Source organism: Mesoplodon bidens (genome assembly GCF_964165515.1).
Source record: "Mesoplodon bidens genome assembly, chromosome: 8".
In the NCBI taxonomy this organism is placed as follows: domain Eukaryota; kingdom Metazoa; phylum Chordata; class Mammalia; order Artiodactyla; family Ziphiidae; genus Mesoplodon; species Mesoplodon bidens.
Window position 1 is genome coordinate 54,266,134 of NC_138165.1, and position 13,773 is coordinate 54,279,906.

The window sequence follows — 13,773 nt, forward strand, 5'->3', positions numbered from 1 at the left end:
TTTTTCCTAGACTGAAGACATTAATAACATTTTTTGGATCCAAGGACATTACATAGAATATAAATTCAATAGCCTATTTTTAAAAGCCTCTAATTACAGTCTTATCTCTTAAGCAGATTGCTCTGACTATAGCAAAGTCACAGCCATGGTATTTTTTTCTTTTTTTTTTTTTTTTTTTTTTTTCTGTACGCGGGCCTCTCACTGCTGTGGCCTCTCCCGTTGCGGAGCACAGGCTCCGGACACACAGGCTCCGCGGCCATGGCTCGCGGGCCCAGCCGCTGCACGGCATGTGGGATCTTCCGGGATAGGGGCACGAACCCGTGTCCCCTGCATCGGCAGGCGGACTCTCAACCACTGCGCCACCAGGGAAGCCCTTTTCTTTTTTTTTAATAAAAAAAAATTTATTTTTTGGTTGCATTGGGTCTCTGTTGCTGCATACGGGTTTTCTCTAGTTGCAGTGAGTGTGGGCTACTCTTTGTTGCAGTACATGGGCTTCTCATTGTGGTGGCTTCTCTTTGTTGCAGAGCACAGGCTCCAGGCATACAGCCTTCAGTTGTGGCGTGTGGGCTCAGTAGTTGTGGCACGTGGGTCAGTAGTTGTGGCTCATGGGCTCTAGAATGCAGGCTTAGTAGTTGGGGCGCACAGGCTTAGTTGCTCTGCGGCATGTGGGCTCTTCCCGGACCAGGGCTCGAACCCGTGTCCCCGGTATTGGCAGGCAGATTCTTAACCACTGTGCCACCAGGGAAGTCCCCATGGTATGTATTGAATATATATTTTTAACTAGATAAATGCAGGGTGAATATGACATAGTTAACTGTAGTTAGAATTTATTTCCCTTCTCGCTAACCACACCTTTCAACCCCAGGCTACAGTACAAATAGAAAGGGCCTATAAAACCCAAGAAATCTCAGGCACCACACACCTGACATCAATCTGACAGGAATAGGAAAGTATATGCTTCCTTTATTTCTATTACATTACTGTTAATCGGCGTTAAGTTAATTTAAGGAATTCTAAGATTCTATTCCCAGCCAGATCAACAATTGGACCTCCTCCCACACAAGGATTATCCTATTTTTATTTTCTAAAACGTATAGCTAATTATAGCTAATTTTATATTTTAAGCAAAATACTTATATCCAAAAAACAAAAAATTTTTAGACACATATTTTTAAAGAAAGTAATTGGTACAATAAATGCAGACATACCAAAGAAAAGCAGGTAAATCAGAACTTTAGAGTAGGGGAAACTTTTAGCAAAAGCAGAGAAACAATTAAGTGATTAAAATGATAATTTGCTTTGGCTTTTTAGATAGGAATATACAGTGAAAGGAAAATATATCATGGACTGATTATTTCAAATACATCAATTTTTATCATTTTATTTTTATTTTTATTTTTTTAAAGAATTTTTTTTGACGTGGACCATTTTTAAAGTCATTACTGAATGTTACAATATTGCTTCTGTTTTATGTTTTGGTTTTTTGGCCGCGAGGCATGTGGGATCTTAGCTCCCCAACCAGGGATCAAACCCGTACCCCCTGCGTTGGAAGACAAAGTCTTAACCACTGGACCGCCAGGGAAATCCCTATGTTTATTTTAAATAAAATTCCATGCAGTAACAATTTTTAAATGCTTACCTAGCTACAGGAAGAAAAATATAAAGAGTATCCTATAGGGGGCACTCAAGTACTATGAATGGAAGAATCTGCTTTTTCTCAGATTTTGTTTAGATGGAAAGGGGTAAACCCTTGGGCACATTTTCCTCTTACCTTTTCTCTAAAGAACAAAACTGAGTAAAATAAACAAAAATAGTCTTTGTCATGCTTCTACTATTTCCCAATAAAAGACAAAGGGATATTAAAAGGTGGGATTAAATGGCATTCTGAGCCTTATTATTATTCTAAAAGCATAAAGGTATGACAGTGTAGACCGCTGAGCTGGTCTGCACTTTCAAACTTCCAAACAAGGTTTCTTCTACATTATAGTTCAATGCCAGTGATAATTCTTTTCTGGAGACATTTAGTTGCATAAAACAGTAAAAAACAGAGTCATTCACCTCATTCTCTCTGACTTTTAAAACTGATTAATGTGAGAAGTTATTTAAATTACTTTTGAAATAATATTCCTAAGGAGGAGTTAGCCAACCATTTGCACAGAAAAGTCATAACAAATGGTGGTGATATTTATTTTCGGGGGGTTGGGAGTGGAGGAAGATGAGGGGACAGCGAAAAGCTACTCCAGCAGCCTGTGCGCCAGATGCTACTTCAACTAAACTCCGTTTTGGTAGCTAAGACTTCATTTCAACCCAAACCTAAATGAAAATCTGTGGTGGCACCTAACTGAGATCAAAACGTGTTTTCTTTAAAGTGATGGGGGAAATGTTTCATTTAGGCTTTGAAACTGTGATTAAAAGTTGCTTTTTATTTTAATATGGTCCAAATCATGGTAGCTTAAAAGTTAACATCTACATGCCCTCAGGATAGTGATGTGAATTCCATCCAGCACAAATACTAATCCCCCATTGAATTTCCCACTGAAGCGCTTCCCAGTGCACTTCACTCAGAGCACGTGTTTTTCACTTCTATTATGTTCACACAAGCGAGCTTAATGTGTGCTTTGATCTTAAAACAGGCATGTATGAGTACTGAGCACCTCCCTTCCTTAGCTTGTTCACCACTATCACAGTTGCAAATGGTGAAATCACATGTAGTACCATTTAAGTTGCTAACTTGAAACACCTGCATGCAGGTATGGTTGTGTCCTACAGCCTGTTCACATTATCAAACAAGATATTAACTCTCTTTCCCATATGATTAAAGCTACCTAAATGTTTGCTTTTATAAAATTGGGTTATATGTCAGTAATCCCTAACAATAATTTGAGATGTACCTTGAAAGCTTTAAATAAAACTTTAAATAAAAGAAGACAAACAATTTGTAACTAAGATTTCTTGGGTTTTTATACATTTATTATGGCCAAAGAGAGGATTTCTGCGGAACACCTTGAGTAGAAATATTATGTCCTGTTGCCCAATGATTATATTTATTAGGCAATGTGTTCTAATTTTAGTTTGGAAACTGTGACTTCCATAAATCTAAAGTGTATGGAGGAATTGGGGGCAGAGAGGATCAATTTCAGAGCTTCAAAACCAGCCTGGCACTTGCTTCCATATCATCCTTGAACCTGTAGTTTGCTTTCACTTGCAATGCAAAGCTTGGAGCATGACTGATTCTCTAAACTCCCCAGTCAAATTCAGACCTGGAATAATCTGTCCTTTAACATATTTTCTTATATGTGAACAACAGAGTATTTTACTTTTTCTGAGCTATTTTCATAGTGGTTAGATGTACTTTTGTGTAAGTGTCCAAATTGACTAATCTCCTTAGTTTTAGATAAAAAGTAAAGACTAAAATCAACAATCTTTTGATTAATCTTATAAAATCTCTGAATGTAGGTCAATATGTGGCATATATATGTATGTATGTATGTATTATATATATATTATATATATTCCTTTTTTCTCATATCATGGTAATATAGTTTTTAGGCAAAGTCCAGTAAAGGGAATAAAAACTATTTCTTTTAGTTTCTATTCATTTTCTTTTGGCAAGAAAATAACTAATTTAAATTGGAATAAATTAGGATTGATATACACCTAAAAGTACAAATTGGTACTTCTTTTAGAAGTAAATGCTTTTAATCACAATGTAAGACTGAATAACCAAAAATATTCTTGGTTATCCTATATCTAAACATAGCTATTCATCTTCTTCTAACTTTTCTGTTGTGTGCTTGTGAATAACATTGTCTTAACACTCTTTTTGTTGTTGTTGTTATGTAGTATGGTTTAGCATGTGAATGATACCTTTGGTAAAATCTATTTACAATGCAGAATGTAGCAATGGAAAGTCATAAAAGCATTTAATGGTCTTTCAACTATAATTTAACTTTGTCAGTATTCATGCATAAAATCACACATTTTCACAAATCTTGATAAATATATCTAGGTCCAAATGTCACTATTTTTCTTCCCAGAAAAAGAGGCTTGACACAAAATTAGGGCATTCTGTTCTGGACTAGACAGCTCCTTTTTGCATCTGAGTTTTTATTGTGATTAAAAAGTATAATTTTCATAACAGAAAAGCACTTTCAGAGGGCAAGAGACATTTCCTATGTGAGAGAAATGAATTTTTCTACTTAGAAAAAATAAATAATGTTTTGGAAAAGTTAGTTCTGTAACTTTTCTTTAAAGCAAACTTTTTTTAAAAATATAAAAACTCAACACTAAATGTACTGCACTTAACACACACCTATTTAGTACTTACCCTGTGACAGGGCACCATGCCCAAATGGAGCTGCTGACAGCCTCTGAAGAGCTGTTCCCAGTGGGAATTAAGCAAGGCATACTTTGAAGAAAGGTTTGTTTTTCTCTTCTCTCTTCCTTTTTTAATTTTTTGTTTCTCTTTACTGTTTTTTTTAAATTTATGAGATAAAGGAATAGAGAAATGTAGATAATTACTCTTCATATTAAACCCAACAAGACAAAACAAAATACCTGTCCTAAAGTAAAAAACAAACCAAAAACAAAATCCCCAAAAAACAAACAACCAAACAAAAAACTAAACTTGGCCAAAGATACTGTAGCTCCAAAGTACTTTTTACATTTTAACAGTGACTCATTTTATTAAAGTATATATAAAGTGTAATTAATATAATTCTGGTATCCCATCTTCTCAGTTCTCTGTCAATTGCCTACAGCTAACCTCTATCTTTGTCATTGTATTATCCTGTTTACTTCAGATACAGGGATGTATTTCATGGCAGAAAGACCAGGGAACAGCAGATATAAGAAAGATTAAACAAGTTTAAGGGAAAAAGTGGAAAGCCATTAGTCAACAGTAAGGCAAATAGTCTCTGAGTACCTAATGTAGGGAAAAGCCCATGTAAAAATATCATATGGGAGGTTATAGAAATTGTGCAATGTTAAAGACTATATAAAAACTAAACAGAAAAAAACCATTTGGATATTAAGTAGGAAATTACTAAATATAAAGTGAATAAAACACTTGAAAGGGTCCCAAAAGAATAGCTATAATAAAAATAAATAAGTGAACAGAAGTTGAACCAGACTTTTCCATGTTCTCTTTTTGTCCTCTGAGTCTATGTGAATCCACAGCGCAACAGAATCCACTGACTGTTGATTAATTTGTGTGTTATCACTGACAAAACTTCTGGATGTTCTGAATTCTAAACATTTCTGAATTTCCTCCCAAGTTCTAGATCAAAAGAACGATGTGCTGATCGAATAAATGTCCATATCAACACTCGAGATATTTGAACATAGATTTTATGATTTCTTATTCAGAGTCTAATTCTAATAAGAAGGCTCAGGTTTCTCTGTAAAGGTTTATCCATAAAGATATTTTCCAAGAAAGACTCAGCCCTGATTTTATTGGGAAGTCTCAGCGGTGGACTTTATGTGTCAATACCTATGGTTCACAACAGCATCCCACAAGATCCTGGAAAGAGGACAGTTGGGCTGCACCCTATGGGCCTACAAGGCCTGTAGTTGCCCAGCTTCAAGACTGAAGAAAGAGCCCGGAGTCCACCACAGAGACAGCAACTGTTTAATTGAAAGGGGGATCTTACATATCTGAAGCAAGGTCCTGGAGCGACACCCCATTGTGTGTGGTAGATGCAGGCAGGACAGGACAGGAGTCTGCTCTGAGAAGGAAGAGGAGGAGGTTGCCATTAAAAGGGGAGCTGACTTCAGGTTGGCTCATAGGTTACCAGGGAAACCAGCAGAGGGCATGCCCCTCACCCCTCTTGGAAAAGCTATCATGGTGGGGATGTTCTGGTCTAAAGATTAGAACAATCACTGGCTGGGCTGCGACAAGTATGTAGGAAGGTCAGTCATATGAGTAGGGTGTAGCTGAAGCAGGTCAAGCAGGGGATGTACAGAGAGCAAGAGAACAGCCATCTGGTGACCTGATCATACAACAGCCCATTAGCACTGAAATGACCTTTGATATAGATTGAAACTCTGCTAGTGCAAGAACCATGTGTGTTTTCTTCATAGCTATTTGCACAGTGCTGAGTGCAGTGGCTGTTACATAATATATAGCTATTAACTGAATGAACGAATTCGAATGCCCTGGGCTACCAGTCCTCAGAGCTAGAAAAAATCTAAAAGAATATCAACGAGGCTCCCTATATAATATAAGAAAGTACCAGGAACTTCATTCAAGGGCTGTTTCTGACATTAATAAAATATGTGGCCTCAGAGAGTCACTTTTCCTTTTAAGTTTTTTTCATCTGTAAAATGTGGTAAATTGGAAGAGATATTCCTTCCAGTTTCAACAACCTTAGAGTTTTTAACTAAAATTAAGGAGCAGAAAGATGATGACCAAAAGGATAGAGATCAAAATCCTCAAAAGTTTATTCAGACAAAGTGCATCCTGACTATGGACCACTGGCAACCACCTCCCAGCATGAAACACTAACTTTGTTCTAGCAGACAGAGATGATGATGCAGAGGTCATCTTGACCACAAGTATGTCAAGGTTAAAAAGCACTAATAGCAACAAGCCTTATCATCAGCAACTGAGTTGAAATTCAAGGGCTATTTCTACAAGAGTAGAACAACGAGGATTCGATGGGTATATCTGTATTCCAACTCCCTCTCCCACTTAAAACACACATGGACTGCATTACTACTGATTGTGCCTTCTGAAGACATATCCAAAAAGCAAAATAAGATTTGTCTCTTGAGTCTATGTTATTATTATGGAAGTCAATTGTTGCCTGATGAGGTTGTCTAAATCCATAAAGAGTCCTTTCCTCCCTACTGTCAAAAGTTTGTCAAAGAAAATGTAAAACAATCAAATCCGTATTGACCTTTTATTATTTATCCTTTGAAAGTTATAATTGCCTATCATTTGTGCTTTTCACTGTAATATGTATATCTTGAAGCATTTACGGATCACGATGGTAGAGAGAAGTCGAGACATATACGAAGAGAAAAGCCTAATTTGCCTGGAAATACTTCTACTTTCCAAGGTTTAATTAGATAATTACATCACCCTTCATTTTCTTCACAGGTGTACATACCTTCTAATATTTCGCAGATGGTGGGAATTAAAGTTGCACCAAACTCGTGTTAATCTCAGCTAAATCCCCATGTCCTCGTTGAAACTGCCTGTTACCAAACAGCACACTGCTGAAGGAAAGCAGTTAAAAATGTGATATGCATTGAAATGCTGCAGTTGGAGAAATAAAGTGAATCTAAAGTTTTTTGTTTGTTTTTGTTTTTTCCTTAGTGGCTTTGTCCAGCGTAACTCTATTTTAAATCACTGATAATGTTTCTTTAACAATTCTCATTCTCCCCACACCATCCCCTTCCTTTTCCTTCTCATCCTGTGTCTGCTGCTGCCTGGCAACTTTTCTGTGTGGGAAGGCAGGGTAAGAACTCTAACAGCCCTTGGAATGATAGCTACAGAAATTCCTAGCAACCTGACTTTCAGGCCAACTCTCCTTCACACACATCACTTCCATAAGACAGACTGTCCTTCTCGGTTTGTTAGGAGACACAGGTTCTCCTCCAAGTATGGCTTTCAGGTGTGTAGTGCATGAACTGTTACTGTCTGTGGCAAAAGCTCCAATAGCACAAAGAAAATAATTAAGTTAGCAGAAATGAAATCTGATGTTTGATCACATATACCCAAAGCGTGGCTCTAATTGGGAAATATAAGATTACCACTGACTGATAATTAATATTCGTGTGTTGTTTTAGAGCAGAAAGTAAGAATGATTGGTTCTACTTTGTTTAATTTATCTCAATGAGAGATTTCATAACATTGTATAGTTTGATGAATTAATTTATTTAACTTGTCAGTGTTAATAACTCTGATTAGAATGAAGAAATTATAATGGGCCATCGGAACACAGAATTTGAACAGTAACTCTAGCTATTCTCACTTCACGAATAATATACTTTGTTAGTTTCCTTGTTCATTAAAGTATATATGATGGGAAATAAAAGCGTTTCATAGGAAATTATGCTTTCTCTTTTATATGTAATTTATTATATCTGGATAGTCATTCAAAATCTAGAAGTAAATTATTTACTTTTAAAACTCAAATTTGGCCTGGACCTTTATCATTGATGCCCATAAAAACTCTCTCTTTTAATGAATTGGTCATTTTCAATGGATATTTGGAAGAAGAACCACCATATACAAGTGATCTGTGTATGGGACAATTTTATTCTATTTCCTTTTGACACTGGCCTTATTTCAGTTTTAGAGCAAATATGTATCTATTAATATTTACTCTGTTTGTTATATATTATTATGGCTATGTGGTATGAACCAGTGTCCTTATTATAACTTCTGTCTTAAAAATCTGCTTAACATGCATTTAAATCTACATTTTGTGCCCACTTGACAACTGATACATACTTAAATATCCATTTTTCCACCAAATTGCTATGGAGTGTTTTTATACCATTTAGGTCTTTGTTAATAACATCTATTTGCATTCTTAAAATAAGTCCTAATCTTTGTTTTAAAGATAAAATTGAGGATCATTCATAATTGATGTTAAATGTTATCATCTTCCCTTGGTATACTAGCCTATATGACAGTTAACTTCCACGATTGCTACCACTATTTTACACCATAATTTTGAATCATGTGTTGTTCACACATTGTGATTTGATTGTTGACTACTGAAAAGGAATTCTCTTTTGCTTTATTATACTGGTCACAATGTGTGGACAATGCATCCTTGGTTTTCTTCCATTCAGGGCAGTTAAAAAGTCAACCAGATTATCTAAAAGAGATCAGCTGGGTTTTATTCTGCCTAATTCACTTAATACAGTTATTATTAGCAGGCACTACATATTGAAAATGTAACATATTGAGAATATATATTAGAATAAAAATCTGCCAGGAATTTACTTCTCTGATTATCTTTCATAACTTTTCCCTTTAAATAGCTGTGAGTGGAATCCAGGGCTGCTACATATACTGCAGACGTGAATGAGTCATTGATTCTCAATCACAGCACTTTGGTACATGGTAAGAGTCTTTGGTTGGTTGTACTGTTCCTGGCTGCTTTCCTCTACCTTGCAATTTTTGAGATGGGGGGTAATTGGTAGTAATAATATAGAAGAGGAAGCATCTGAATGTGCTTAGCATGGTTTGTGAGCTCTCCTCGTTTTATTGCCAAGACTTAAGTGGATATGGATTTCCTAATAGCTGACCTCCTAGTTGACTGAATGGGTTCATGTCAGAAAGACACTTACTTTGTTCCAATGAAAGACTACGTATTTCACAGAATGCAGAAGTCTGTGGACCCTTGAGAAAGAAATATTTATTACTTTGAGCATCATTCAAAATTCACCCTTCTCCCGCTCTTATTCTTTGAACTCTGCCACTCATTCCAAAGTTTCTGAATTGTTATATGAAGTAAAATAGGAAAACTCTTTGTTTCCTATATGAAATGATAAAATGACTAGGTGAAATTATATGCGTAACAACTTCAAAAGAAAAAAGACATAAACTTTTAAATGTGGAATGAGTCATCTTTTAGGCATGAAATGAGTCAATTTACAAGGGAAAATAAACTTAATATATAAAATATGGCAAAACTGACCTAAAGAACATATTTTATAATCACAGACTAAGTGGCAATGTCCCTCATAGTCACCTGTGTTCTTTGATCCAGTCTAATTTTAATGGTTTCTGAAAAGCATCCAAAGATGTTTCTGGATGATTTTACTCTAGTAAGCAGCTAGCTCATCGTGGTGGCATTCATCTAAAATAAGTTTCAACTGGTAAACTGAATAAAGTATTTAAAGCATCTTTCCTTTCCTTTTCAGTCATCCTGTTGCTTAGTTTGGTGCTTTCCTTATAGCTTTCCTTTACACCCATCTCAGGTTTTTAAACATTAAATACAAAACATTTTTAACCTTTGCTGTTAGGCAAGAATTACTGATGTCACAAGGGAAAAAAGTTAAGCCTTCAACTAGTAAGATTTCTAAGCTTTAACTCAACCATTTTCAAGTAACTAAAATTTTAGGTTCTTGGATGATCATATTTAAAAAGTGGTCATAGGAACAACTTTTTTTTTTTTTTTAATTGTACTGATTCATTTTAATGCCTCCGATGGTTTGGGAAACTTCTTAAACTACCACTATACTATGTGCAAGAAGAAAAGAAAAGAAAAGAAGCAATTAAAAAAAAGCATCAAAACATATTCAAAATGGTTCAAGGTATCCTTTTAAAAAGAGAAATCCACTGTAAAAGTGCAAGTTGTTCGCTTTATGGTTCCCTGCTTAGGGGCCTCTTTCCAACCACCTTCCCTTCTTATGCAACGGGTGATGACTTTGGGGGTTTGTTTTGGGTTTTTTTGTTTCTGCTGAGTCACTAAATTTTTATCTTTGTCCCTAGGTGCTACTCAGAATAAAAGTTAAAAGTGCAGCTCAGAAAGCATTGCATTTGTGTGGCGAGCAGAGGGAACCATTTCCCTAAGAGAAGCTCAGTTACTTGGCTAGTCCTTCCTTCCCGGGAAGGAAGCTTCCAGGGAGCGAAGGGATCAAATCTGCTTTGCCTAGAGAAGCATCTATCTCAGCGCTGGTGGCTGATAATTCCGAACTGGCTGTTAAATGCGGAGCTTCCCAGGCGCCTGGCTGGCTCAGCCCAATGCAGAAATCTCCCCTCCTCTCTAAAGACCCAAATCCCTACAGAACCAGCTTGGAGTTACTTTCTCTTCAAGGAGACTGAAATAATTGTGATTTGTGGTGCTCTCAGTTCGCGGTGGTATTTTCCTGTTGTGTTAAATGCCTCTTAACTAAGTAATAGATGTGATTTATGTGGACGACGGAGGGGTGTGTGGTGGACCGGGTGATTAATCAGTGAATTCGCCTCCGCTGGCGTCTCTCACTGCCCCTCTTTGCGTGATGTAAGATCAGACGTACCCTGCATTGAAAAGTCAAGACACACGAGCGGCTCGCTCGAGCTCACACACACACTCTCTCTCCCCCCACGCGCGCATCCGTACACCTTCCCCATCCTGCTCCAGGCGGACTGGCTGCGCTCACTGAGCTGAAGAATTTCCAGTGACATTTGTAAATGACGCTGCTCGATTCGGGGCTCCGAGCCGCCGCCGCCGCCGCCGCCTGGCCGAGGGTGCAGCCGAGCAGTCTCCGGCGCTGGCTTCCTCCCCGGGCGACCACGATGTCCGAGTTTCTCCTCGCCTTACTCACTCTCTCGGGATTATTGCCTGTCGCCAAGGTGCTGACCGTGGGAGCCGACCGAGGTAAGAACACCTTACCCCCTTCCTTGTTCCCCGGTCTTCCTTGGCTTTCCTGCTGGGCGACGCTTGTAGATAAGTGAGTGTGGAAGTTAAGTCCTTGCGGCCCCGCTCCCCGGGACCCTGGGCCACTGTGCGCCGGTCTCGGGGCGGGGGTGGTGGGGGTGGTGGTGAGAAGTGCGGTGAGGGATTTCCGAACCAGCTACCCGAGTCCTCGGCTCTCCCACAGCTTTTTCCTTTGGCCCTTTGCGGGTCCTGATTTCGTTTCCCCCGGGAGCGTTTGGACTTGACTGCGCGCCTCTGCCCGCGCACCCCAAGCGCTGCAGATGTTGGGATCAGCGTTCGCGTTTTTAAGACTTCCCTCCGCGCTCACTCTCTTGGCTTCGAGCTTTTGCGGGCTCCGGAGGCTCCGCGTTAAGTGTGTGCTCCCTTAACTTATCTCCAGGGTTAAGTTCCTTACCTGCTGCACTCAGGGTCTGTGGAGAGGGGAAAGCGCCGACTCCAGCCCGTTTCCTCTCTGTAGCCTCTTTCTGGGGCAGACTCCGTAGACATTCGGGTCATCAGCGGAGAAGCTAACGCTTTCGGGGAGCTTCTGGGCGCGGGCACCTGCTTGAGCTTGACTTTTTTGATTCTGAAGGTCTGTGACACAGCTCTTGGTGCCTGGAGACGCTCACCCACCACTGGTGTTTTGCCCTTGCTTTTTGTCCGAAAAGCTGATGAATGGTACAAGTTTAAATGGGAATGGGTATGGCGAGCAGAGCAGAAAGGAGAGAGGAGGTGGGCATTATAATAAATCTGGATTTTGTAAACTTTGATCTGGAAACCCAAGAATCTCTGTGCAAGTTTGATAATCTTTGACAACAGTCGGACGGGTGAAAAAAGAAAAAAAAAAGATGAATAGTTGGGCCGTTGGCACTGGAATGGTTAACTGCTTAAAGTAAAATCAGAAGTATCATAGATCTAGTTTTTCTGTTTGCTTGTTTTTTGTTTTTCTAAATCATAGCATGAGTTCATATTAACTGATATATTTTGTTTTTTGGGCTAATTAGGAAAAAAAGTAAGAAAGATAGAAAATGTACAGATCTCAATGCCAAGCAAGTAGTTAAAAGGTTGCATTGGGAGATTTAGTGACTGTGTTAATATGAAGCGAATTATGAATTGACTAAAAATTATTGCTTCATTATAGGAAAGAACAGGGGAATGAATTGTAGTGTTTCTATTCAACCTGCTGTGGGCACCCAGATTATAGTCTTTATAACATACCCACACTTGTCATTTCATTTACCAGTACTGAGACTAATATGAGTTCCTTTAGAAAGTCTTGACATTTACTGATAGGTCTTTTAAACATATCATTGTCACCTAACCATTTGGCTTCTGAACTTGCCTTAACTTGCCTTGAAGTTGGTGTGGAATAGTTAAACTATACTGATAAAATGGAAGCACATAGCTCTAACTTGAAATGATGCCTTTGATCTGGAACAATCAGCTCTCAACCTTTCTTAGGAAGAATGTTTGAAGTTGGACCAGAACAGATGAACAGAATGAAGCTTTTCAGTCCTGTGTGCTAGCAAAATAGAATGGCACTGGCAGGCTGCTGCTATTGGGCTCTTTCTGAGTGAGTCCCCATTCTCCAGAAATTTGACCTCATGTAGAACCAAGTCCTCAGTGCTTTTGTATGTGTTTGTGAGGAATAGGGCCCTTGCTACAATGATTGGAATGAATACCTGAATATAAATATATAGACCCCCAACTTTCTTCTGAGATAGAAAACTAAATAATTAAAAGGCTTAGAATCTGGTGTCAATTTAGTTCCAATAGGGAGAGGGATATCTAAGATATAAACAGGGTACATGGAAAAGGATTGTTACTTTTTCCTAAAACTGAAATAGTGTCCCATTGTATCATCATGTCAGCATCAGAAGTACTATATTGGATAACACAAGTAAAAATAGTTATAGACCAACACTTTACCACTATTACATATATTTAACCCAACTTTTAAAAGAGGTAAAAATGCCACAGCTAGCTATCAAAAGTGAAAAGGGTGGGTCCCATTTGGAAAAAGGGGGGAGAAAAAGAGAGCAATCTTGTTGAAAGTTAAAAAAGAAAGTGCTGCTGCATTATGACAAACTTCTCTTACTGAAATCCTGAAACAGAAGATATGGGAACATAAGCTCAAGAAAGAGGTTAATGAGATGTAGCTTTCTGCCCAGGCTTATGTCAGTTGTCCTTGAAGAATAGAACAGGCTTGTGAATTACACAGGTGTGTTTTGTAGTGCAAGAATAGCTTCATGCCAGAAAATAAGAAAACACTTTCAGGTTCTCCAAATAAGTATTGAGTAACGGGTAGCTTCTTAAACTGTGTGAACTAGATAGAAATAGTTATATTACCTTCTACCTATGTTTCTCTTCCCTTTGAGGATAAATTCAAAAAATTTTTTAAATGGAAAAA

At 38.1% G+C, this 13,773-nt stretch overlaps 1 protein-coding gene across 1 annotated transcript in view; it reads left to right on the forward strand.

Annotated features, from left to right (window-relative positions):
- LRP1B (LDL receptor related protein 1B) overlaps positions 1–13,773 on the forward strand; it is a gene marked incomplete at its 3' end in the record, with an annotated part of 2,330,707 nt that overhangs the window by 468,116 nt on the left and 1,848,818 nt on the right. The window contains exons 21-22 of the mRNA XM_081243013.1: positions 9,001–9,082; positions 10,457–11,324. Of these exons, the coding sequence (XP_081099139.1) occupies positions 11,138–11,324 (187 nt within the window). The 5' untranslated portion in view covers positions 9,001–9,082; positions 10,457–11,137. The remainder of the gene's footprint in view (positions 1–9,000; positions 9,083–10,456; positions 11,325–13,773) is intronic.